The sequence below is a fragment of the Quercus suber genome, unplaced genomic scaffold (assembly GCF_002906115.3).
Source record: "Quercus suber isolate HL8 unplaced genomic scaffold, Cork oak 2.0 scaffold_5, whole genome shotgun sequence".
Lineage (NCBI taxonomy): Eukaryota > Viridiplantae > Streptophyta > Magnoliopsida > Fagales > Fagaceae > Quercus > Quercus suber.
Genome location: NW_027069471.1, coordinates 1952957 through 1977030, shown reverse-complemented (window position 1 = coordinate 1977030; position 24074 = coordinate 1952957). Strand labels below are relative to the sequence as shown.

The window sequence follows — 24074 nt, the reverse complement described above, 5'->3', positions numbered from 1 at the left end:
CTCTTTCTCTCTTTGCGCCTGGTCCTTCTCTTTCTCTCGATCCGGAAACCATTTGAAGTGAAAATAGGAACGGAAATGAATTTCCGTGGTCAAAGCTTATTTTTTAAGGTCAACTGAAATGCATTTCCGAAAAAGCCTATTCTCAAAGCCAACTAAACAGCCTATTTTATAAAAAATGATTTCTTGAAACTATTTACACCCAAAACAAACGGACCATTAGTACCAAAGACTTTGCTCTCAAGCTTAGACACAATACTCACATAAAGTAATAAAGTTATGCCTTTATTACTAGCCAGCTTAGACAAAGTTTTGCAGTACTTACAAGCTCAGACAAAGTTATGCCTTTATAGATAAAGTAACAAAAGTAAAACCAAAACCAAAAAAAAAAAAAGTCACAAACAGTTAAACACAACACAAACTACGATCACAACTCACACCAATCCCTAAAAACGCAGAGGGCAGAGGCAGAGCAATAGAGCAGAGAAAAAAAAAAACACAAATATGAACTTGAGAGATGAGAGAAATTTTTCAAATTCACCATATCTTAGCCAATTCAACTTGTGTGTAAGTGTGAACACCAGTAGATGTAAATTGAGGATCTGAGGAACAGCAGCAAGCCAACAATTGTAGATCAGATATGATATGAGGAACAACACAGCAACAACAGCAAATGACAGTGATGGAGGTGTTGAGGTTTTTTCTTTTCTTTTCTTTTCTTTTTTTTTTTTTTTTTTTGGAGAATTGGAGGCATTGAAGTTAAGTGGAGGAAGAATAAGTTAGAAATTTGGGACTTGTAATTTAGGTTTTCTGGAATTTATTGTTTTGTGCGTGATTTTTGTTTAGTCCATATATATATATATATATATATTTTTTTTTGTATACCATTTTTTTTTTTAATTGGGGGGGAGGGGGGGGGGGGCATGGCCCCCCTTTGCCCTACTATAGGTCCGTCTCTGGTGTCTTTCACACAGAAAAATGAATCATGTCAATGTAAATTTATATCGCTACGGTAATAAACAAAGTTACACAATTATAAATAAACTAATGTGAATTTTTTAAGCAAAATTATGTAAATTTTACGCCTTTTTCCACATGAATGATAACCGGCTTCCTTTTTTGCTTTTCTTTTGTTTCTTTTTTCAATTGATAAAATCAAACTTTCAATATTCTAATTTTATTTCCTTGAATAATAAAAAATTCTATCTAAATATACACACAGAAGAAGAGAGGGCCCTTATACCATCTATAAACTTGGGGGAGAAAAAGGTAGAAAACCTAATAATGAAGAGAAGAAGTATTATTGGGCCCATCCCAATTATGGCTAGCAGCCCAATGGGCAATATTATGAGCCGAAAAGTTTACATATTTGTGACAAAAATAAAATCCCAACCAATAAGTTAAAAACCAAAATTTGGTTTTGAATTTACTAAAGAGGGTCCTCTCAAAAAACAATTTACAAAAGGGGGAGTGTAAAGATGAAGAAAGGAAGACTTGCAAAGCTTCACAAAGGTTGAAGTTGTGTTATGGTATTGTATGATCAAATTGTTTTGAATTTACTAAAGAGGGAGTGGAACGATGAAGAACATTTACAAAAAAAATATTGCCACCTATTGATAACTAAATGTTGGAAGTCCCTCTCTCTCCTGTGTTTGTTTGTTTCTCTCAAAAAAATAAGTGGGAATTTTGATAGACTATTAGCTTTGATTAATCAATATTTCCGCTAGACAATTTAGTTTTGCCCACCTCTTCTTCTTTTTTTTTCCTTCTTTTTTTTAATGAGAATATGACCACTTAAATTGATTGACTTGGTCTAGAATATCAGTATTATCAACAACAACAACAACAACAACAACAACAAGAAGTAATCAAGAGGGCAATTTTATTTTATGAAACAGAGAAAGTACAATGCTACACAGGAGAGTAGGTAAAAAATTTGGACCCACCCATGAAGGTTAATTACTTATATTTTTTTAAGTTATTGTCAATTTTTCAATATATATAGTTCATTTCTTCCCTGAAAAGTGTGCAAAATTCTCGGTCATTGTTATTATTATTCTTTTACAAACCTAATCGGGTTACAAAATTAATATGCAAGTCTAATATACCAAGTTTATAATTTTTCATTCACTTTTAAACTTTTCTTTTTCTCACTTCTTGCAAGTCTGATAATTTTTTTTTTTTTTAATATGCTCATAGAAATTAAACTACTTCAAGCAAGTAGTAATTCAAGAACAATATTCCAATTCAACATCCTATCATTTTTATCCCAAAATGAGATAGTCAATTTGTTTTCTTATATAAACAGGGTTTGGCAAGAACCGTTTGTGACCTCAACAACAATGTAATTATGATCTAGCACGCTTGACTTTAGGTTCACAGTCCTCAGTCCTCTCCACCAATGCTTGTATCCTGAGAGGTCTTCATATCAATTAACATACCTTCCAGTTTAGATGTAAATTGACATCTACGTTCTGTTTTGAGCTTGTCAATCAAACTTCTTTCATCATCAGTAGAAATAGTTTTCCCTGAACTAAGCCTATTCGCCAAATGTAGACTGTAATACATCTTAAACATATCTTTCTTTTGAAGGTAACGGAAAAGCATCATGACCTTGTCTAGTAAAACCTCTACACCATCCTCACTTAAACCTTTCAGTCCTTTACGGAGCTTGTCATCCACAAACAAAGAAATGAATTCCGGGGACGAAGGCTTCAAATTAATGAAGTACTCAAAAGAGGAATTCAAAGCATTCTGGAATGTATTGTCATTGTTAAATGCCAAACTGATGATTTTGTCAAATTTATCCTTCAAATCCAGGAGACATTGCACAAAGTTGACAGGATCCTTCAACCTTTCTAGATCAGCAACTAGCTGCTTACCAGTATCCCAAATGTATAAATTCATGACATCCCTTACTATTGAGAGTCCAGCAGGTACCCTGCGGAACAAGTTATACTGCATGCCCAAGTCCTCATATTTGTCATTTACAATCATATCAAGTAAGGCCATGTTCTCTATCTGGAATAGTCTGTGCATGTGACTTTCAATCATCTCCTTTTCGACTAGCTTAGCTATCTTGTCCAAACTTCTGGGATCCAAATAATGTGACACTCTTTCGATGTCTTCATTCAGACATCTCTCAGCCTTTAAATAATCCCTGCAATCACAAGACTCAATGAACTGTTGAGACTTGAGACTGTAAAAATCAGCTGAAACTTCAAGAAAAGGCTGCTCAAAGTCTTCTTCGTAAACAGAAGAACCTAAATCTGTTAGCATTTTTATGATATTCCTCATTAATTCCCTATTTATTACTTCACCATTCCTTTCTTTATAAACAAGCTCAAGAAGTGTATCCCGAAGCCTAGTGCGGGGCATAACAATATCTCTCCACAAATTGAACCCAAGCTCAAGAATTGGGGTTTTGTGGGTGCGTGGGATGAAAGCTATCTCCATGCACATCAATATATTTAGGATCATTTGCAATGCCTTGTTATGATCTGCCCATCTCTGGTTCAGCTCTTCCAAAAATAAATCTCCCTCAGCATCTTCAATCAATTTAGATATTCCGCTTAGATGAGAAGTCATAGTTGTCACAAGTCCATAATAGAGTTTCTCTCCAAAATTGTGCAGCACCATTTCATAAGCATGCCTGAATGTATTTAAACATCAGAAAATGCAAAGTTTTCTTATGTGAAAAAAATATGCAATACTGAACCTAGAGAAACATATTGAAATGGGAGGATAATCCATTGTAAAAATTATAACAGGGAAAAAAAGGAAAGGAAAATAAAAGTGACAAAAACAACAATATAAACACTAAGGTAATGGATGACATAGAAACGTCAAACACTCCAACCTTTAACTTCGATATAGGACTTTTGTACCTTGTTAAGTCCATAGATAAAGACAATTTCCACTAAAACATGAAAATAAATTTAACAAAGGATTCTGCATACAATGAGAACACCTTCGAAAAGCTAATTCTAGTACATCATGTTCTGCATTGGTTTGTGATGGAGCAACCAATTAGAATAGAATGTCATACTTTCTTCGCACTTCAAACATTTCTTCAACCTTCACAGCCATTATTTGCTCTCCCACATTGATTTAGAATGGAGTTACAGGCTTAATGGCTTTAAAATTCATATACTTAATTCCTAGTTGAGTTGAGCCAAGAAATGTAGATGCAAACATTAAACCAAATAATGTGATGTAGCAGTGTGATAACTTAACTAGCCCCAACCAGACTCGAACAAAAATCAGATGTGATGTAGCAATGTGATAACTACATATGTGTCCTACTGCCAATTTAGCATGGAGTATTGAAGTAAATATGATATGCTTCAAACAGGTTCAAGTTAACCATAAAATGGACTGTGGGTCAAAATAACTAAACCAAATTTCACCATGCTCTCTATCACACTTCAAACCTTTAGACATACTACCCACACAAACTTTTGCCACCCATGCTACTACTAGACTACCACAAACTGCAACTTTTTATTTTCTAATGAATAGAAGAGCTTATACCAACTCTGATAGCCAAGGAATTCATTATCAAACATCATCAAAGTTTTTTTTCCTAGAGAATTTCAACATATGGTGTCCGCTACTAATAATAACTCTTTATCATCAGACCAAGACACCAATTGGTTTTTGGTATAGCAAAAAAATTGAACTTCTCAATTTAGCTAACTAGAACCCACAAACATCATCAAAACTAAATGGAAACATACTCAGCAATATGTTAACATACATAACATAATAACCAAAAGAACCCACAAAATTGAGCTACAAATAGACCCAATCAAAAATCATCTGTCCATGTCAATTTTGAAAGATAAACATAGTACAATAATCAAATCATCCAACTTAATAAAAGAAATGCTAAATTTTTCATTCTTAAAGTGTGTAACAAATTAAACCCTATAGTTTCAAAAATCACACATTAAACCTGTAATTTGAAAAAGCAACACATTATAAATCCTGAGGGATCAAAAATTAACAAATTAAACCCTCAACTCACATAGCTATATTACTGATCAAACACAATGTCGTTCTACTTGAATAGCTTGGGATTTATTAATTTATTACTTTTTATAACTTCAATGTTGAATTTATTAGGATATTTTAAAGTACCCGTACTAAATTAGAGTTTAAAATGTAATTTTTTATTAAAACCCAACAAAGAAAAGAATTTATTAATCTTACTATTATACTTAAACATTCAAAAGAAGACCTTTCACAAAAAAAAAAAAAAAAAAAAAAAAAAAAAAAAAATCAAAAGAAGAATTAAAAAAAAAAAAAAAATGGGGGCAATAGATATTATATTTATACCTATAATCAAAAGAGAGGGTTCCAAGTTTGTGATTGGTCAAAATATCCATGATGGCATGCTCAAGAATCTTCCACGTGTTGTTTGCGTAGTTGGGACCCACCAATAACCGGTGCTTCAATATTTCCATCTCAAAGCGATTTCTCTTCATCTGAGACTGACAGAGGGCACTCAATAAAATAAATAAATTAATTAAAAGATTGGAGTTTTAAGAGCCAAAAACTTTAATTTAAAAAAAAAAGCATTACCTTTGGTGATGTTAACAAACACCGATGAATGAAGTTTCACTGGTTCAGAGACTGAGTGAGAGAGTGTACTGAGAAGAAGTAAAAGTCTAATAATGATACACCGACTCCTCAAATCATTATCAGATATCTACCACTGTCCTTCAAAACGGTTTACACCTTTTCTTTTTTCTTTTTTTAATTTGATAAACTCAAACCTTTTTTTTTCCTTTAAAAAATAAAAGTCAACTTTCAATAGAGGTCTTATTTTAATAGAAGACTTAGAACACTCGTATCAGTTGGTATATAATAAAAACATATGTAAAATATACATAATTCCTGTATCATTTGTGTTATCAAATTTTTTTAAAATATATAAAAGGCAATTTTATTTTATGAAACAGAGAAAGTACAATGCTATATAGGAGAAAAGGTAAAAGATTTGGTTCCATCCATTTATTTTTAAAAAAATATAATGACAAATTTTCAATATATATATATATATATATATAATTTTTCTTCCCTCAAAAGTGCTTAAAATTTCCGGACATTGTTATTATTATTCTTTTGCAAACTTCATCGGGCTACAAAATTCAATCTAAACCTGACCTAACTTGAAGTTCAAAATATTTTAAAAACCTAACCCAACTCATTAACCCGCATGATACCAACTGAAGACATTGGGTTGGTTGAATTGGTTCCTCCTATTTGCAATCTGAATGCACTTATCAAAGTTTTAAGGTTTTGATCATGTTTGTTAAAATTGAAGGAGAAACTATTTATTGCTAGATTATGTTGCACGGAAAAGATTGAAAAAGATTGTATTAGATTATTATAATAATTACAATATTTAGTGGATTTGTGAAGTTGCTAAAATCCTATCATCTATTTTAAAAATTGGTTGGCAATAATTTAAAATTCTTAAAGGTTACTAATATATATGAGTGTCTGGTTTTTAATATTTTGAGAGTTTTAAATCTCCATATATCACATTTCCAACGATTTATGGGATGCAAAAGTCTCGAATAAAGATCTTATTACTAGGAGAAATGCTAAGAATACCACATTATGCTATAGGCATGTAGATAAAATTCTTGTAATCTCATGCATCTAGCTAATTAGTTGAGATTAGGTTGAGTTAGTTAGAATTTAATCTCATGTAAAACATTAAACACATGACTTTAATTCGTAGAGCACGTGTTGAATTAGATAATCAATTATTTTGAGTCATGTGAACTAATAGATAGGAGTTTTTTTTTTTTTTTTTTTGAGAGAAAATGAGATAGGAGTTAATGTCCTACAAATTCATTTTTCTAATCCAATTGTCACTAAGCGCATATCTTTCTCTCTTGATATTTCTCTTGAAGGGTGACTAGACTACCCGCAATATGGTCAAATTCTTTTTAATTCTCATTCATCTATGTTAGATATAGATGGGTTCCTAATAAGAGACCCTAAAAATAATTTTAGGGACTCTACAATGGAGTTACCCTAAAACTTTAGCTAATTTTAATATTGTAGAACATATAGGATCTGTTTGGGATTAACTTATTTTACTGAAATTGAAATTTTTTTTGTTGAAAGTACTACAGATAAAAGTAAAAGTTAGCTGAAATAGTACAGTGAAACTCATGAATAGTACCAAAAAGTATAGTAGGATCCATGAATAGTAGTAAAAATAAGTTGAATAATAAAATAAGCTGACAAAAAATAAGTTATTCAAATGGACACATAAGATGTCCATGTTAAATTAATACTTTTATTGTCACTTTTTCAAGGATATTGAGGGGGGAGAGGTGAATGTGTGTGTGGATAGGAAAAATTATCTTATAGAGCCTGCATTACAACATCTCCCTCACAATAAGTTGACTCCACACATTTAAAAGAATTATATTGTTTTATTGTAGTGCCTTTTAAGGGGCTGTTTGGTAGACATGCTTAAATACGTGTTTTTAGTTTTTAAACAACATTACACGTATTTTCACACATCTTTTACTTACACGTATTTCTACACATATTTTCAAACACATGTACCAAACACCCCCTTAAGGTGCTTATATTAGGGTTCAACGTGAATGAATATTGATCAAAGGAGAAGGGTATGTATTTGAATTTCTAAAAGTTGCTCATGCTATGATACATCAACTCTCTCTTGCGTACCATAGATCGGCCTTTTCACAATACATGGGCCTCATGTGCTTGTGAGGTCCATACACTGAGAGATTCATTACAAATTAGAGCAAATCAAGTATTTGAAGTATTCAATATGATTGATTTTTTTTTTTTCGAGGAAACAATATGATTGATTGATTGTATTCATATATATATATATATATATATAAATACAATGAAATTAAACTAGTTTGTTGAAAAGAATTAATCAAATTTATAATTTATTAAAAAAAAAAAAAAACCCCACAAAAGTGTTTCCTTTTTTTAATTTTTTTTCTGCGACTGTTAAGTGTTAAGCACTTAAAAACGAAAAGAAATTTATTTTAGTTTACTGTATGACTTTATCCTTGACTGTTGTAGACTAGTATTTAAAAACCTTCGAGGTTTTTCTTCTTCCTTCGTCTTCAACATTTCTTTCTGCTACTCCCTGGAGTTCTTACTCCCTCTTCTCTCAACCAAACCCTAATTTCCCAATTCTCTCACAAAACCCTAATTTTTTTCATCGATACCACTCTCGCTCCGTTATTCGCCTTGCGAAATTCGACCCCAAAACCTCTAGGGTTTTTAGGACCCGTGCCAATTCCCTTCTCAATTGAGGGATAATTCGGATTCGTATTGGATTAGGGTTTTTGAGACCGTGAACTGAGCTTCAAATTGGACCCGAATATGAGTGGTCAGAAGAAGAAGAACTTTCAGATAGAGGCGTTCAAGCACCGGGTCATGGTGGATCCGAAATACGCAGAGAAAACTTGGAAGATTCTGGAGCATGCGATTCAAGAAATTTACAATCACAATGCTAGCGGACTCAGCTTCGAGGAGCTTTATAGGTTTTCGCAATTTGTCCCCTCCTCTTTAATTCTTGGTTGCTTATATATGTATAATTTTACAGTTTTCTTTACTATAATCTTGTTTTATTTTACTTTTTCTTTATTGGTTTTTTTGGTCTTTGATCATTTCTCTGTGTTTGGAATCAGAGAAATGATTATGTTAATATTTAGAGTTGAATTGTATTTGATAATTATTCAGTCAAAAAGGAAAGGATGTTCAAAGATTTAAGGTTTGTAAGAGAGCATGATGGGAATTGGTTATTAGGTATGTGGGAAGATTAGGAAATAACTGAAAATTGTGCAGAAAAATGTGACTTGTTGTCTGGCAACTCAAACCCATATGAAGCTTATTGTTTTTAGTTTTTGGCAGTAGGAAATTTATTAAGGAATTGGAAATTATGAGGAAAAGGTGACTCACTGTCTGTTGTATTTGAACTAAAATGTCAAACCCATTTGAAGCATATTGATATCCCACGTAAGTTTGGTAGTGGGAAATCATGTAGCGATTAAAAATTAAGCTGGAAATGTGACTTGCTGTCTGGTTTATCCATAACTCAAATCCGTTTGAAGGATATTGTTTTCACTTTAAGCTATCCCGCGTCAGTTTGGTAGTTGGAAATTTATGTAGTTTGTGCACTGCTGTGTTATATCGGATTTGTTTTGAGACTGATTGAAAATTATGCCGAAAATGTGACTCGCTGTCTGTTGTATCTGTAACTTAAACCCGTTTGAAGCATATTGTTTTCACTTTAAGATATCCCGCATCAGTTTGGTGGTAGGAAATTTATGTAGCTTGTGCACTGCCATATTATATCAGATTTGTTTTGAGACTGTTTGAATGGTACCTTATGCTGTGACAGTTGTATTTCAGTGCCTTTATATTCCTCTGTTTTGGTGTACACTGCAAAGACCCAACATCTCTCAGTTTCATTTCTCTTCATTCCTTCATTTTCCCTACCTGATGCCTTCGTTTTGTCCCCTCCCCCCCCTTTTCTGAGCTTTTGTGCTAACTTGATTAGATTATTCTTTTTTTTTTTTTTCTATTGGTGATTTTTAATTATGATGTAAGGCTACATGTACCAAGAGAAGGGAGTCAACTTGTACCCTTAATCTTGAATTGCCTAAGCAGCTGTAGCCAAATCAGACATCTGAGAGAAGTTAACTGGCCGGTTGTTGTGAGATCCATTTGGTCTACGTTGACTAATCTGCTTACCGAACTTCTCATATTGATAGTTGAATTTGCTGACTTTCACCTTTATGGATTATCTGCAAATCTGAACCAATTGTGACTAATACATAAACAGGTTGGAGGGCTATCCCCAGCTCAAGCCTAAGAATTTCGTATACCAGACATGAACCCAGAGATACTCATGTATTCTACAGCTATAGGTTTTGGGAAGGATTTATCATTTTTATGCCCAGTAGGAATGCAAGAATAGGGTTAGCTTAGGAGTTGCTTCACTTAATGTTTGTAACTTTGTACTATGACATTAGCAATTAACATGGGTTTTTGGAAATTCTTTAGCTCATTCAACTAGGAACTACAAGGTGATGAAACTTAAAATCATTAAGCTTGTAATTCCATGCTGCGTCACTGCAGGGGACCAAACAATGTATGCTGAGGTTGAATTCATGTTTCAAGTGTGGAGAAAATATGACACCTCATTTGTTCACTCCATCACAAACCAACTTGCTAGAATTAACTGCCTGTGATTTTGAAAGGTGTTCTCATAGTTTGTAGAATCCAGTTTTATATATATCATGATTTTTATGTTTTATTTGAAATTTGTCATTATCTATAGACTTAACTGGTTACAGAAGTCTTGTATAAAATTAATAGGTTAAAGTGTTGGACGTTTTTATTCCATCCATTGTGTTTGTACTGTTATTTTTTGGTTTTCTTATCTTCCATTCATTTCTCTCTTTTCTTTTTTCTTGTTACTGAATTTGCCATTCTATCTGTTAGTGTGGTTTAACTTGGTCGAAATGTACTGTCCTGCCTCATCATAAGTATAACTCGGTTTGCTCAAGTTAATCCTATGGCATTTGGCAAGGTCCTGCTAATTGTTGTAGCTTCATTCCAAAGCTTTTCATATAACTAAATATAGATCTGTCCCACATCCTTTCTTTTTGTCCAGTCATTTTTTCTTAATGTGGTAAAGTGACTGCATTTCAATTGAATTGAATATTATCAAATGTGTGAGATGCTGATAATAATTTTTTCACAAATCATTACTTTTTATTTTGTGATTTTTAAGATTCCAAATACATTCAGGAATGCTTACAATATGGTGCTGCACAAATTTGGAGAGAAACTCTACTCTGGACTTGTGACAACTATGACTTCTCATCTAAGCGATATATCTAAATCGATTGAAGCTGCTCAGGGAGAATTATTTTTAGAAGAGCTGAACAGAAAATGGTTAGATCATAACAAGGCATTGCAAATGATTCGAGATATATTGATGTATATGGATAGAACTTTCATCCCAAGCACCAACAAAACCCCAGTTCATGAGCTTGGGTTGAATTTGTGGAGAGATGTTGTTATCCACTCCAGCAAAACCCAGATTAGGCTTCAGGACACACTTCTTGAGCTTGTTCATAGAGAAAGGAATGGTGAAGTCATAAATAGGGGTTTGATGAGGAGTATTATAAAGATGCTAATGGATTTAGGTTCATCTGTATACCAAGACGACTTTGAGCAGCATTTTCTTGAAGTTTCAGCTAATTTTTACGGTCTTGAGTCTCAACAGTACATTGAGTCATGTGATTGCGGAGATTATCTAAAGAAGGCTGAGAGACGTCTCAACGAAGAAACGGAGAGAGTGTCCCATTATTTGGATGCCAGAAGTTTAGAAAAGATAACAAATGTGGTTGAAAAGGAGATGATTGAAAATCACATGCATAGACTAGTCCATATGGAGAACTCAGGCTTAGTTAATATGCTTGTGAATGACAAATATGACGACTTGGGAAGGAAGTATAACTTGTTCCGCAGGGTAGCCAATGGTGGACTCTTAATAGTAAGGGATGTCATGACTTCATACATTCGGGATACTGGTAAGCAGCTAGTTACTGATCCAGAAAGGTTGAAGGATCCTGTAGACTTTGTGCAACGTCTCCTGGATTTAAAGGATAAATATGACAAAATCATCAGTTTGGCATTTAACAATGACAAGACATTCCAAAATGCTTTGAACTCCTCATTTGAGTACTTCATAAATTTGAATGCACGGTCACCAGAATTCATTTCTTTGTTTGTGGATGACAAGCTCCGTAAAGGATTGAAAGGTGTTAGTGAGGAGGACGTGGAGGTTGTACTGGACAAGGTTATGATGCTCTTCCGTTACCTTCAAGAGAAAGATGTGTTTGAGAAGTATTACAAACAACATTTGGCAAAGAGGCTTCTTGCAGGGAAAACTGTCTCCGATGACGCTGAAAGAAGTTTGATTGTTAAGCTCAAAACAGAATGTGGATATCAGTTTACATCTAAGCTGGAAGGTATGTTCACTGATATGAAGACCTCTCAGGATACAATGCAGGGCTTCCATGAAAGCCTTGGTGCTGAGTTAGGGGACAGCCCCTCGTTAACTGTTCAGGTCCTCACCACAGGTTCATGGCCAACTCAACCAAGTGCTACATGCAACCTTCCAGCAGAAATCCTGGGTGTATGTGAGAAGTTTAGGAGTTATTATCTTGGGACCCACACTGGGCGTAGGCTCTCTTGGCAAACAAATATGGGTACTGCTGATTTGAAAGCAATCTTTGGAAAGGGCCAGAAGCATGAGCTGAATGTTTCCACTTACCAAATGTGTGTACTTATGCTTTTCAACAATGCTGACCGGTTGAGCTATAAAGAAATTGAGCAAGCCACAGAGATACCTGCCTCAGACTTGAAGAGATGCCTACAGTCTCTAGCCTGTGCCAGGGTGAAGAGTGTCTTGCGGAAGGAACCTATTGGCAGGGACATAGCTGAGGATGATGCTTTCTCCGTCAATGACAAATTCTCAAGCAAGCTCTACAAGGTAAGAATAAGTACAGTGGCAGCACAACGGGAGTCCGAACCTGAAAATCAGGAAACGCGGCAGAGAGTGGAGGAAGACAGGAAGCCTCAGATCGAGGCAGCAATTGTGAGAATCATGAAGTCAAGGCGGGTGCTAGATCATAATAACATTGTTGCTGAGGTCATAAAGCAGCTGCAGTCACGGTTCTTGCCAAACCCCGTTGTTATAAAAAAACGAATTGAATCTCTCATTGAGCGGGAGTTCTTAGAGAGGGATAAAAATGATAGGAAACTGTATCGGTACCTTGCTTAAGAAACTGTATTATTGGCTAGGCCTGTGTGGTTGTATCCTCGATTTGTTGAGTTGGAATATTGTTCTTGAATTAATCCAGGCTTGGATAAGTTTCAATGAATTTCATTATAGTGCATCCCTGTTTCATCAAATCTATTAGCTCGTTTTGCTTCAATTTCTTGGGGTTTTGAGTTTTGGATGGGATTTATTAGTGCTTTCTGTTTCTGCCTCAGATAACTAATGCTGGCAGTCCTCGTTATTGGCTCAGCAGAAAGTTGCTATGAACTCGTTGAATCTCACAGGCAAAAAAAATGCCTGATGATAGATTAACAAAATCAAATTGGTCACTATGTTAAATTTGATCTTATTTGGTTTTATTTCACTCTTATTCGTTATTAAGAGTAACATTCTTTTAAATTAAAATTTTTATTTTTTGATAATTTAAAGATTTGATAATACGATTTAAGTTCATTTTAAAGAGGATATATAAAAATTTTAAGAACTCTATGGATAGAGCTGTCGTAAAAACTAAAACAAATATGAATTGATAAAGGTTAACAAAAAGAAGGAATCAACGCTATAGTTTCGCGAACAATTGACATACAAAATAAGAAAAGTTGGAACAGGAGAAGAGTTGGAATAGTAGAGCACTCAATTTAGGGTGGACTTTCTCAAATATGCCTACATTGCAATGCTATTTTTAAAACTAATTGCATAGATAATTAGTATTATTTTATTTTTCTTTTTAAGGCAAATGAGATACTTAAGGACGTTCATTTAACTCGCTAATTTAATGAACATAACCTAGTGTGACCTAACCCAACCTGAGGTATTTGGTTGTTTCTTGATAGGTTGATGGGTTTGGTTGAGTTCTAATTCTTTTTAAAAGTTTGGGTTGACAATATGCTTAATAAGACTAACCAGACTCAAGTCACGCTATTAATAGTTTATAAATATATATATATATATATATATATTCTAACTTTCTTAATTTGATTTCTTTCGAATTTTAAGGCTTGGTTTAAATTTATTTGTTTGATTTATTTTATTATGTTTTGTACTTAAATTTTTAACAGAATTGAAATATTATGCCGAATTTTGCAAATTGTGATAATTTTATTGAATAGTGTATTTAATAATAAAATTACCCTACCCGATAACCTAACTCAACCCATTTAATGCACTTTTTGAAGAGGATTGAAATTACTTTTCAAAAGGATAATGATATTTGCACACAACCTATGCACACTGTGCAACATGAGCCGTATTTTCACAATTTCATAATTTTATTTGAGAATCTGTTTTGAAAACAAGATTTCAAAAAGTTTGTATATGTTGTATGCAACAAGATTTTACTGTTTTAAAAAATTGAATAGGGTTTTTTTTTTTTTTTTTTTTAAATCTGATTCGGATCCCAGCCCAAAACCTATACACAGGGTTGTCAAAGTTTAAAGCCCAAAAATCCATAAACAAACACTGCCCAATTCTGATAGGCCCCCCAAAATAACCTGTGGGCAAAAAGGTAATTTGGGATTAGCAATTAGGGTTTTAGGGTTTGCCCATATATATAACCAAACATTGTTTCATGTTGTGCCCTCTCGTCTTTTCTCTCTCTGCAACTCTCTGCTGATCCGAAGCAATGGTGCACGTCGTTTTCTACCGCAACTGTATGCTCTCTCTTTCTCTGAGATTTCATTCAGATCTGAGATTTGATATAGGGTTTATTATTTTATTATCTAAGTGGTTATGTTTGTGTATGCAATTTTGCTTCTTTGTGTGTGTGTGTGTGTGTGTGAGAGAGAGAGAGAGAGAGATTTATTTGTTTGCTAATTTGATCTTTGATAATTATGCATTGATTTTATTGGATACGCTTAGGTTCAGTTGGTTTTTACTGTTTCGAGTTGTACATTGTAACTTTCTTAGCTATTTGCCTCGTTTGTTTGCTAAGAAAAACGACGAAATGAAAAATGATTAATGTTGCATAGAAAAAATGTTATATTTTGATTCAGAATTGATCTTTCAAGCTGTGCCTAATACGATCAAATAGCTGGTTGAAAGGGGATTTTTATTTTTTATCAAAAAAAAAAAATCCATTTTTGAAAATACCCAATAGAAAATATGAGGCCCTGTAATTTGATATTCATTTGGGTTAGTCTAATTTTATAGCTATACAAGCTTCTGTTTTGTTGTTTCTTAATAAATGAATTTTATGACATTTCTCATACGTAATTGCCTTAATGATCTGTACATTTTTAATACAAAATCGAACCTAAGCTTGTTATGGGTTTTTGCTCCAAAATTTTATGCTGTAGTATATGAGAGGAATAGAAAAAACTGAGAAACAATCAATTGGGATTTGTTACTTAGAAAAGTGTAATGTGTAGGTTAAAATTAGTCTTCTAAAAACTGTGCCTAATGCAATAACCTGGCTAGCTGTAAGTAGCTCTACGATTCTTGTCTAGAGTAAGAGACCCAGTTTTTTTTCCATGTTCAATTGGGTCGGTTTAACATTGTATTTGTAGAAGCTTTTGGGTTGTTGTTACATCATAAATGAATATTTTATGAAATTTCTCATGCATTACGTGATTTCCCCAATCATTACAGCAATGATCTGTGCAAAGATTAAATTATAATGATTTACGTGTTGAATTTTGACATTGTAGTTAATGGTTCATTTGTATATTAACTTTGCAATGGTGGTTGGTTTTAGATGGGAAGACTTTCAAGAAGCCACGTCGTCCATATGAGAAGGAGCGATTGGACCACGAGCTGAGGCTTGTGGGAGAATATGGGCTCCGATGTAAGAGGGAGTTGTGGAGGGTTCAATATGCTTTGAGCCGCATCCGAAATGCTGCCAGGGAGCTTCTTACTCTTGATGAAAAGAACCCTCGTCGGATCTTTGAGGGTGATGCCCTTTTGCGTAGGATGAACAGGTATGGACTTTTGGATGAGAGCCAGAACAAGCTTGATTATGTCCTGGCCTTGACCGTGGAGAACTTTCTTGAGCGTCGGCTTCAAACCCTTGTGTTCAAGTCGGGTATGGCCAAGTCTATTCACCATGCTCGTGTGCTTATTAGGCAGAGGCATATCAGGTATAAATTCTGTTTTATTCCCACAAAAAATTACTAACATTGTTTAAATTTTTATTTTGTTTTATCCTTTTATGTTTTACATATTCACAGATTATGTATAACTAGTTTGATTGGCTAATACATTGTGGTATATAGAAGTTATGAAAGTGTTATTTGTTATCTTAGTTATTCACTTCAAAGATGCTTAGTAATTTTTCTGTTCTAGAGCTAGTAGCTGCTTGGTGAGCTAGTAAGAATGAAAACCAGTGTCTGTTGTTTGTCTGTGAAATGTGTTTTGCTTTTCAATGCCTTCCACTTAATTTGTATTTGTCTCTACATTAATGGCATTGATGTTTTCCTAGTTCCTGTTTGTGCATGTTCTTTTAGTTTTACATCAATATGTAACTTTCCGTACCTCTGCCGAAGTGCAACCAAACCACATAATGATCACTACCTTTTCTTAACTTCAAAGATGCTTGGTGATTTTTCTGTTCTATAGCTAGTAGCTGCCTGATGAGCTAGTTGGAATGAAAACCAGTGTCTGTTTCTGTGAAATGTATTGTCCTTTTCACTGCCTTTCACTTATATTGTATTTGTCTCTACATTAATGGCATTGAGGTTTTGCTAGTTTCTGTTTGTCCATGATCTTGTAGTTATACACCGGTATGTAACTCTCCTTGCCTCTGTCTAAGTGCAATCAAACCACATGATCTCTACCTTTTCTTAACACAATATACATTCAGCTTGCACTCTAGTTGTGTGTACCTTTGCTTCATGCTCAGTATTCTTTTAAATGTATTTAGTTTTAGGAATCTTTTTATCTGGTTCTGGGGTTTTTGATGCCATGTGTGCTTCTGTGATGTCCTTGTTACATGGTGCTGGAACAGTTCCTAGCCACTTGAATAATCTCTTTTATAGCAGCTTAATGTTGATTGTCCAGTGCTATATTGATTTTCCTAGGAGGATTGAAGTACCTTTCTTGCCTATCATATGCATGTTTAGCCATGTCCTTTCACATTTTATATTATCTAATAGTTTCTTTAAACTCTCAGAATCTCACACATTTATCCACTTCTTTCCTTGTCAGGGTTGGGAGGCAGGTGGTTAACATACCATCTTTCATGGTGAGAGTTGATTCTCAGAAGCACATTGATTTCTCTCTTGCTAGTCCCTTTGGAGGTGGTCGCCCTGGAAGAGTGAAGCGAAAGAACCAGAAGGCAGCTGCCAAGAAGGCTTCTGGTGGGGATGGAGGTGAGGAGGATGAAGAATGAGGCTTAGGCTAGCTCCGACCCTAGGAATTATTTGAGTTTTTTTTCCTATCTGGCATCTTTATGTTCGTTATGTGTTCGCTTACCTGACATTTGTTTTCAAATCTTTATCCTAGTGAATTTTAGTACATGTTTCATTTTGGTTTATTTGGAATAGAACTCGAAAGCACTCCTATGGATCACCAAGATTTTGTTTAATTAATGATAATTTTGGCAGTTGATGCCTATATCTATTTTATTTGGAGATTGTAGATTCATGTCCGTTTAAGATTTAATGCTGCATTTTGACCTAGATTGTTCAACATTTCCTAGCATCATCGTTTACACGTGGTGGATGATATGAATGGTTCTTGTTTCAACTAGTGCACTTTGTTATATGGTCAATGGTTTGTATATTATGAGCTATTATTAGCTCTGTTGTATTTAACACGCCGCAATCATTGGTTTATGTTGATAAGTTGTGAAGTTTCTGATCTTGCTATTTGCCAATTTAAAAAGGGGCAAGACTTAAGAATAGTATTTAAGTGCTGTTCCTTGAGTTTCCTTTTTAAAATTCTGTCATGTGGATTGAGATAGAATTGTATTTTTTAGTTAAGTTGAACCTTAATAGGAGAACTTAAAGAACAACACTTGAAGTACCTTACTTAAGTTTAAGGAATTTTACCTAAATTTTGTCTTTAAAAAAGTGTTTTACCATTGGTTGCTGTAGGTTCTCAAGTTGTGAAGTTTCTGATCTTGTTACCTACCACTTTACCAATAAAAAAGTGAACCAATAGATTTGGTTAGTAAATTTAGATTGATTTGCAAGAAGTCTGTTTTCTCTCTTGATGGAATGTGCCCAGTTAAACACGCATCATTAACACCAAGCCTTCCCGTTTTGCTTGCATTTCAATTTCAGCTTTACCTCTTTCTTGGCACCTAGGCTTCCTGTTTTTGCTTGCACTTCAAATATGGGCAGCGTGGCCTTTTCTCTGACTCGTGCACGGTTTTTGGATCTGATATTATGTCACGGTTTTCATTTGAAAACTTATTTTGGCAAGCTTCTGCCACCAGACTCCACCTGTTACCTGGGTCCTTTTTTAAACCAAACACACCATTGCCACGTTTGCATTATAAGCATTTCCACCATCGACCACATTTTATTTTTATTAACACAGGTGTCAAACGTTTGCATTATAAGCATTTCCACCATCGACCACATTTCATTTTTATTAACACAAGTGTCAAGGATACAAAAATTGTTCATGATGCCAAACTATAATAAGTTATAATTGGTATAACATTATTTAATGTGTTCTTTGACAATCTTATATTATTGACACCAATCATGAGACCTCGACACCCAAAAATATTGTGAAAATTTTATGCCACACACTTGGGCTTGTCAATTGCCATGCCATGTAAGTCCCGACAGAAATCTTGTTGGACCCGCTTCGACTAGTATCGGATGTGACCAGAATACCAATTTCTAAACTCCACACCACGTGTCCCTATTATGTAGTAAGCTCAGCTAACCCCAAAAAGCTATATAAGACACTCAACCTCACTTGTGATTTTCTCTGCCATATGGACACCACTAAATCTCCAATAAAACAATAAATTAATATAAGAAAATAATATTTGATAATTGATCCTGTGTATCAAACCGCAATTATACCACAAGCATCCAAGGTAAACAGATTGATGGTGACCCAAAACCCAATCTCTATTTAACACCTAGTACCCCAAACCAGGATTAGTGCGGTGTCTAATCACTAATAATGATCACTTCAACAAATGAAAATAAAATCTTTTAGAAAGGGTCCTAGAGACGTGGCATTGAGCCAAAACACAAAAAATGTTGAATCCTAACAAAACGGCAACGACCTGATGAGCTTCATAGACTCACTGGTCCCCCATGAATTCAAAACCAAAATCCTAGTTAAAAGTTCAGAGGTACAAAGGATTTGATAATAAGTTAACGTGGCAAATTAGTATCGGTAAGTAATAAAATAAAGTTAATAATATCGATTTAGATAAATATATATAAAATTTATTAATTTAACTATTGTGAAAAATATTATAAAATAATGTGTATTTTTAGTTTTACTCAATCTTTCAACAACTATTGTTAACCTCGTGTCATTTTCAATTTAGCACGTGAGGGTTCTTTGCCACGTTTCACCCAATCACAAAACGCAACGTTTCACCCCCGCCCTCTATAAATAGCTAAATTCCATTCGAATTTTGCATGCAAAAAAAATTCAACAGAAAGATTTCTCAAAGCAAAGCTCTTTGAGTTTTGATTTTATAATTATCGCTCTCGAAAAAAAAAACGTATCGTATCGCTTCGTTTCGGTGCCGTGTCGTGTCGTGTCCGAGAGAAAAAAAAAATGACGGTGAAGCACGTGAACGAGTCTGATCTTCAGAAACCGAAGAAGGTGGTGATTCCGTCGCCGGAGGCGGAACTGAGAGTGAATTCCGGCGATCTTCTCGCTGGAAAGAATGTGCCGAAGAAGAAGGTGACGACGATTAAGTACGTGCACAGTCAGATCTTGAAGATCCGAGAGGAAGACTCGCATCTCGGCGAGGATTTCGGTCTCGGACTCAAAGAACACTCTCATCATCATCATCATCATCATCTTTATCATCATGATCGTGATCGTGATCATGATGATGATGTGGAATCGTCGATGGAGGTGGTGATGTTCACGAAGCCGACCTTGCCGAGCTCACCTCTCAGCGGCAAGACCACCACCACAACAACAGTCAAGTCGTTACACTGAGAAAATCGAACCAAACGGACATAATCAAGGTCAGCCTCCTTTGACCTTTTGTTTTCTTCATTTCATTTCCGAGAAAGACTGCAGGAAAATTCAGAAAAAGGAAGAATATAAATTTTCCAATTAAACAACAAAGAATGATTACTTCCCCTTGTCATTACTTTTACCAAGAACGAAACGGATTAAGCTTGAGAAAATTTTCATTTGTTTGCTTTATTTTCTGTTTGGTTACCAAGAAAGAGAAAACGATAACAGAATCGTTTTTATTTATTTTTGTTTTTTATTTTACAATTTCTCTCAAAATTTAGCTCTAATTCCCGCGAAATATTATTATTATTATTTTATAGTAGTAAATTATCTTTCAAAATTATCCTTTCAATAAAATAAAAAATACTAAAAATTGAGTAACTTGTAATTTTTGAGTTTGAGCCAGAGCGCCAGGCCAAATGTTATTATCATTTGAAATTTTATGTCTTTTAAATTACTCAATTAAAAGTATTTCACAAAAGAGAATCTCAAAAAGCCAAAAATAAATAAAATAAATAAAAGTAGTGAATATCATCATAACATTTTTATATGAATCTATCAAGAGGGACTTGGGTTCAGTGCTTCCTATACATTAGACCGATGGGATGTTGCCACGTAACAATTTTTAGATACACAACAACATATTTAGTACACAGGGCACTACACCCAAGCTGTATCTGAATCTATCACTTTTTTTTTTTCTACTATTAATAATCAATTTCTTTAATAAGCTGCAAAAAAGATTGTGTCCCTTATATTTTTCTAAAATTTGACAAATTGATGAGATTATTTCTCTGAAATCATTTTTGTTGTATACCAATCATAACATACTATTTACTAATTATGAAAAGAAGTATTTATATAATTTTTTTTTTTTGTGAACTTATTGATTGTGATTAGTACAAAAAGAAAATTTATATAGGTTATAGGTATGTGTTGTATTGCAAAAAATTGAATGGGTTTTTTTTTTTTGGCAGGATTTCGTATATGGGATTCCAAGGAGAAGATGTGGACTTCAGTTAAAGAACAAGTGAAGTTGAAATCAAAGTTTCATCTCTGGTCACTTTTTTTAGCAGTTAGGAGAGAGAGAGAGAGGGGTCTTTTATGTGTACAGTGAAGAAAGCAAATGTGAAAAATTATGGGTCGGTTTGAAATATTTTCCTAGGCTAGTTAAGTTTTATGTGTAATATGAAGTTTTGGTCAGGCAAAATGGGCATATGATATAAGTGCAACTATTTGTCATGCTATTCCTATCCATTATCTGTAAGTAGAGCAGCAAAATGATGACGAGCTAGGCTTAGAAAAATGGGCTGAAAATGACTTCATGAATTCATCGGTTGGTCGGTTTTGGTACCATACAATTTATCCCCAAACCCAATTTATGGGTTGAGTGCCCCTAAAACTGATCCATTTTTTGTTTTTATTGAAACTCGAACATGATCTCTTATTCAATGAGAGATCAATATAATGAGAGGACAGTCACATAGTCTTCCACAGTTCCACTGATATATTTTTTAATCATCTCTTACCTTTAAAGCGACCACTACTTTTGTTGGTTTCAGTATTTCATTCAATTAATTTTCTCTTGGTTACTGCAGGGAACGAGCTTAATTCAGACATAGTTCTTGGCCTGGTCATTCTCATCATCACACTCCTCTCATTTTCCAGGTTTTTAACTAACAACACTGCTATGTTAATACCAACTATGTGGATTTTAATTTTACATAACTTCGAGCTTGCAATATAAATAAGTTGAAACAGAGTGTGCACTGCTTCATGCTCTGTTTTTATTGGTTCTTTTGAATTGCGTAGCTTGAATTGTCCGTGAGGTTTGCAGTTTCTTTTTTCATTTTGCAGAATCTATATTGTGTGGATCTATTGTGGTTTGTAATGCTCTATGAATAAAGTGATTTTAGTCTAATACTTTTTCAGGGCTTAGGAAAATTTGAAGTGTTTGATCTATTGTGGTTTGTAACGCCCTGTTTTTATTTTTTCTCCAAACTTGCTGAGGTTTATGAATAATTGTGTGGATCTGGACCGTTTTCTTTCTGCTGGCCGGTTTGGGAAAATGTTTTGGGCCTCTACAACCAAATCTTCCATTTTGGGCTCATAAACAAAAGATGTGGATTTGGATAGATATTTACAGAAGCCCCAAATCAACCTGAATAGGTTACTCTCTTTCATCCTCTCTTTTGGGGAATGGTTCTTAGTCGTTTTCCTAATCGCCAATCAAAGATTATGATTGATGCATATCAAATAGCTCTTTTGTATGATCTGGAACTAGGTTTCCATATTTTGGTTTTCCTGACAAACCAAATAACGGTTGTCTTTTTTGGACAAGTTTGCCTTATCCATTTGAGCTATTTTTCCCTTGTGTCCTATCTCCTATGTGGTACAATAGGATACTTTCCAAAAGTTAGATTTGGGTATAGCATAAGCTTCAAGTCCAAATACTCCAAACCATTTAATTGAACCAAACACATGTAGATAATTAGTCCAAAAATTAACATCTCTGGTGGATGAGAGTTGAAGACGTCTAGATATAATGGGTTGACCAACATTTTAACCCAACTAGTAAATTTGTTTTAGGCCATTTAACTAAATTAAAAGTACGAATAATTTTTCCCCCCAAATATAATCCCAACACTATTCTAATCAATTAATTGCCAATATGATCATAAAAATAAAAACCATAGTAAAAGAAAATAATTCTAAAAAAAATATAATAAAGGAAAATACTTTTTACATATTTTAGTGTCAGTCATAAATAAACAACTAGGAACTAGAAAGAAATAAAGGATGACCCTCATGATGGGTTAGCTTAATAAATAACAAAAGAAAACAATAGTGGGATAAGAAAACTAGAAATAAGTGATAGTTTTTTTTTTTTTTTTTCTTTCTTTCACTATCACGTTTACCTAACAAAGTTGAATTATTAGAGATTATATAGGATTTCTCATTAAGATTTACCGTAAGTGACTCTTAAGGCCTAATTGAGATAGAGAGGAATGAGATGGGGAAAATGCAAATAATAATCATTTCCTTATAATATTTGTTTTTATATATATGTGTGTGTATATATATACATATATATTTGTGATTAATAATACATTAATTTATAAATATTATATAGTAAAATTCATTGTAACCTTAGCATCACTCACACGATAAATCTAAGGACAACATTTTTCATGATTTATTTCACAGCTCCTAATATGGCTTATTGTATAACAAAAGTAGTATTGGTCTACAACAAAAGTGGTATTAGTAACAAAATTGATTGAAAATAATATTATTCTAATCCTAACCAATTACCAGCCGAAAAATATTATATTCTCAACATTACTCTTTTTATTACACAAATATTAGCAACGTGTGTCAAGATGCTTAAAATTAGAATAGCTTAAAGGGAGTGCTACTTACTCTAAATAGTAGTTTATAAAAGTTTCATACAAATGATATACTGATTTTTTTTTTTTTTCCATCTAAGAAAATGGATACTAGTGTAAAAAATGGAATATTATGCGTGGGATAAAAGATTCTCATTCACATTAATATTATGAAAGTTTCATTAATCAATTTAATATAAATTGATCAGAACTTTGGTCATAAATGGTATTTGGTCATAAATGGTAAATGGTATCATTGATCAACAATATCATCTGATTGCGGGTATTTGGTAATTACATTTGGACCATTTGAGACCTCTTAGTCATAAAGAAATAAATCATAGTTGTGGGGACTCAATTTGGATTGGACCCAAAGTATAAATGGGTTTTCAGCCCAACAAGCCCAAACAATAAATTTGTAGAGAGTGGATTGAAGGTTTAGGCGCTGGTCGTCGTTCACCAAGCATGAACTCTCTTCTTTTATTAAAAAATACTTAGAACTTGTTTACAACGGGGGGGATGCTCCTCGGCCCGTGGCCGAGGAGCCCTTCTCCTTCTCCCTTTTTTCCCCCCTATCTTACTTTACTCGCTTTTCTTATATAGTCTTCATTGTCCTATCTCGTTCTTCCATCTGTTGATCATCCATTTGCCTTTCTTCTGGCCGTCCGTCCTATCAGAGGCCTTATCAGTACTCAAGTGGT

The 24074-nt window shown here is 34.0% G+C and overlaps 3 protein-coding genes, 1 long non-coding RNA gene and 1 other non-coding gene across 6 annotated transcripts; 4 read left to right on the top strand and 1 right to left on the bottom strand.

Annotated features, from left to right (window-relative positions):
- Positions 1 to 2323: 2323 nt before the first annotated feature.
- Positions 2324 to 3636, bottom strand: LOC111996885 (cullin-3A). The gene has a single exon (XM_024028931.2). It carries the CDS (start codon positions 3634 to 3636, stop codon positions 2383 to 2385), a length of 1254 nt encoding a protein of 417 aa, XP_023884699.2. The 3' UTR covers positions 2324 to 2382.
- Positions 3637 to 8071: 4435 nt separating this feature from the next.
- On the top strand, positions 8072 to 12992 carry LOC111996866 (cullin-3A). 2 transcript variants are annotated; one of them, XM_024028906.2, is made up of 2 exons: positions 8072 to 8558; positions 10834 to 12992. In XM_024028906.2, the coding sequence occupies exons 1-2, from the start codon at positions 8398 to 8400 to the stop codon at positions 12875 to 12877; spliced, it is 2205 nt and encodes a 734-aa protein (XP_023884674.2). In that variant the 5' UTR covers positions 8072 to 8397; the 3' UTR covers positions 12878 to 12992. The 2 variants fall into 2 exon arrangements, with proteins under 2 accessions (XP_023884674.2, XP_065628244.1); XM_065772172.1 differs by having other exon boundaries at positions 8445 to 8558; positions 10817 to 12992.
- LOC111996900 (small nucleolar RNA snoR109) lies at positions 9685 to 9787 on the top strand. Its single transcript, XR_002881288.1, has one exon. It is a non-coding gene; the product is annotated as a small nucleolar RNA snoR109 (small nucleolar RNA).
- Positions 12993 to 14400: 1408 nt separating the features above from the next.
- On the top strand, positions 14401 to 17433 carry LOC111996865 (small ribosomal subunit protein uS4y). The gene is made up of 3 exons (XM_024028905.2): positions 14401 to 14523; positions 15567 to 15948; positions 17015 to 17433. Exons 1-3 carry the CDS (start codon positions 14496 to 14498, stop codon positions 17196 to 17198), a joined length of 594 nt encoding a protein of 197 aa, XP_023884673.1. The 5' UTR covers positions 14401 to 14495; the 3' UTR covers positions 17199 to 17433.
- A 1998-nt stretch (positions 17434 to 19431) lies between these two features.
- LOC136066999 (uncharacterized) lies at positions 19432 to 21231 on the top strand. Its single transcript, XR_010628522.1, has 2 exons — positions 19432 to 19989; positions 20962 to 21231. It is a non-coding gene; the product is annotated as an uncharacterized LOC136066999 (long non-coding RNA).
- The last annotated feature ends 2843 nt before the right edge of the window (positions 21232 to 24074 follow it).

What these genes read in the sequence shown, in the direction of transcription:
- LOC111996865 (XM_024028905.2), top strand. Translation starts at nt 14,496, where the DNA reads ATGGTGCACGTCGTTTTCTACCGCAACT. An exon ending in CGTCGTTTTCTACCGCAACT is followed by an intron (nt 14,524 to 15,566) that starts GTATGCTCTCTC and finishes GGTTGGTTTTAG; the next exon opens with ATGGGAAGACTTTCAAGAAG. An exon ending in ATTAGGCAGAGGCATATCAG is followed by an intron (nt 15,949 to 17,014) that starts GTATAAATTCTG and finishes TTTCCTTGTCAG; the next exon opens with GGTTGGGAGGCAGGTGGTTA.
- LOC111996866 (XM_024028906.2), top strand. Translation starts at nt 8,398, where the DNA reads ATGAGTGGTCAGAAGAAGAAGAACTTTCAGATAGAGGCGTTCAAGCAC. An exon ending in AGCTTCGAGGAGCTTTATAG is followed by an intron (nt 8,559 to 10,833) that starts GTTTTCGCAATT and finishes AAATACATTCAG; the next exon opens with GAATGCTTACAATATGGTGC.
- LOC111996885 (XM_024028931.2), bottom strand. Translation starts at nt 3,636, where the DNA reads ATGGTGCTGCACAATTTTGGAGAGAAACTCTATTATGGACTTGTGACA.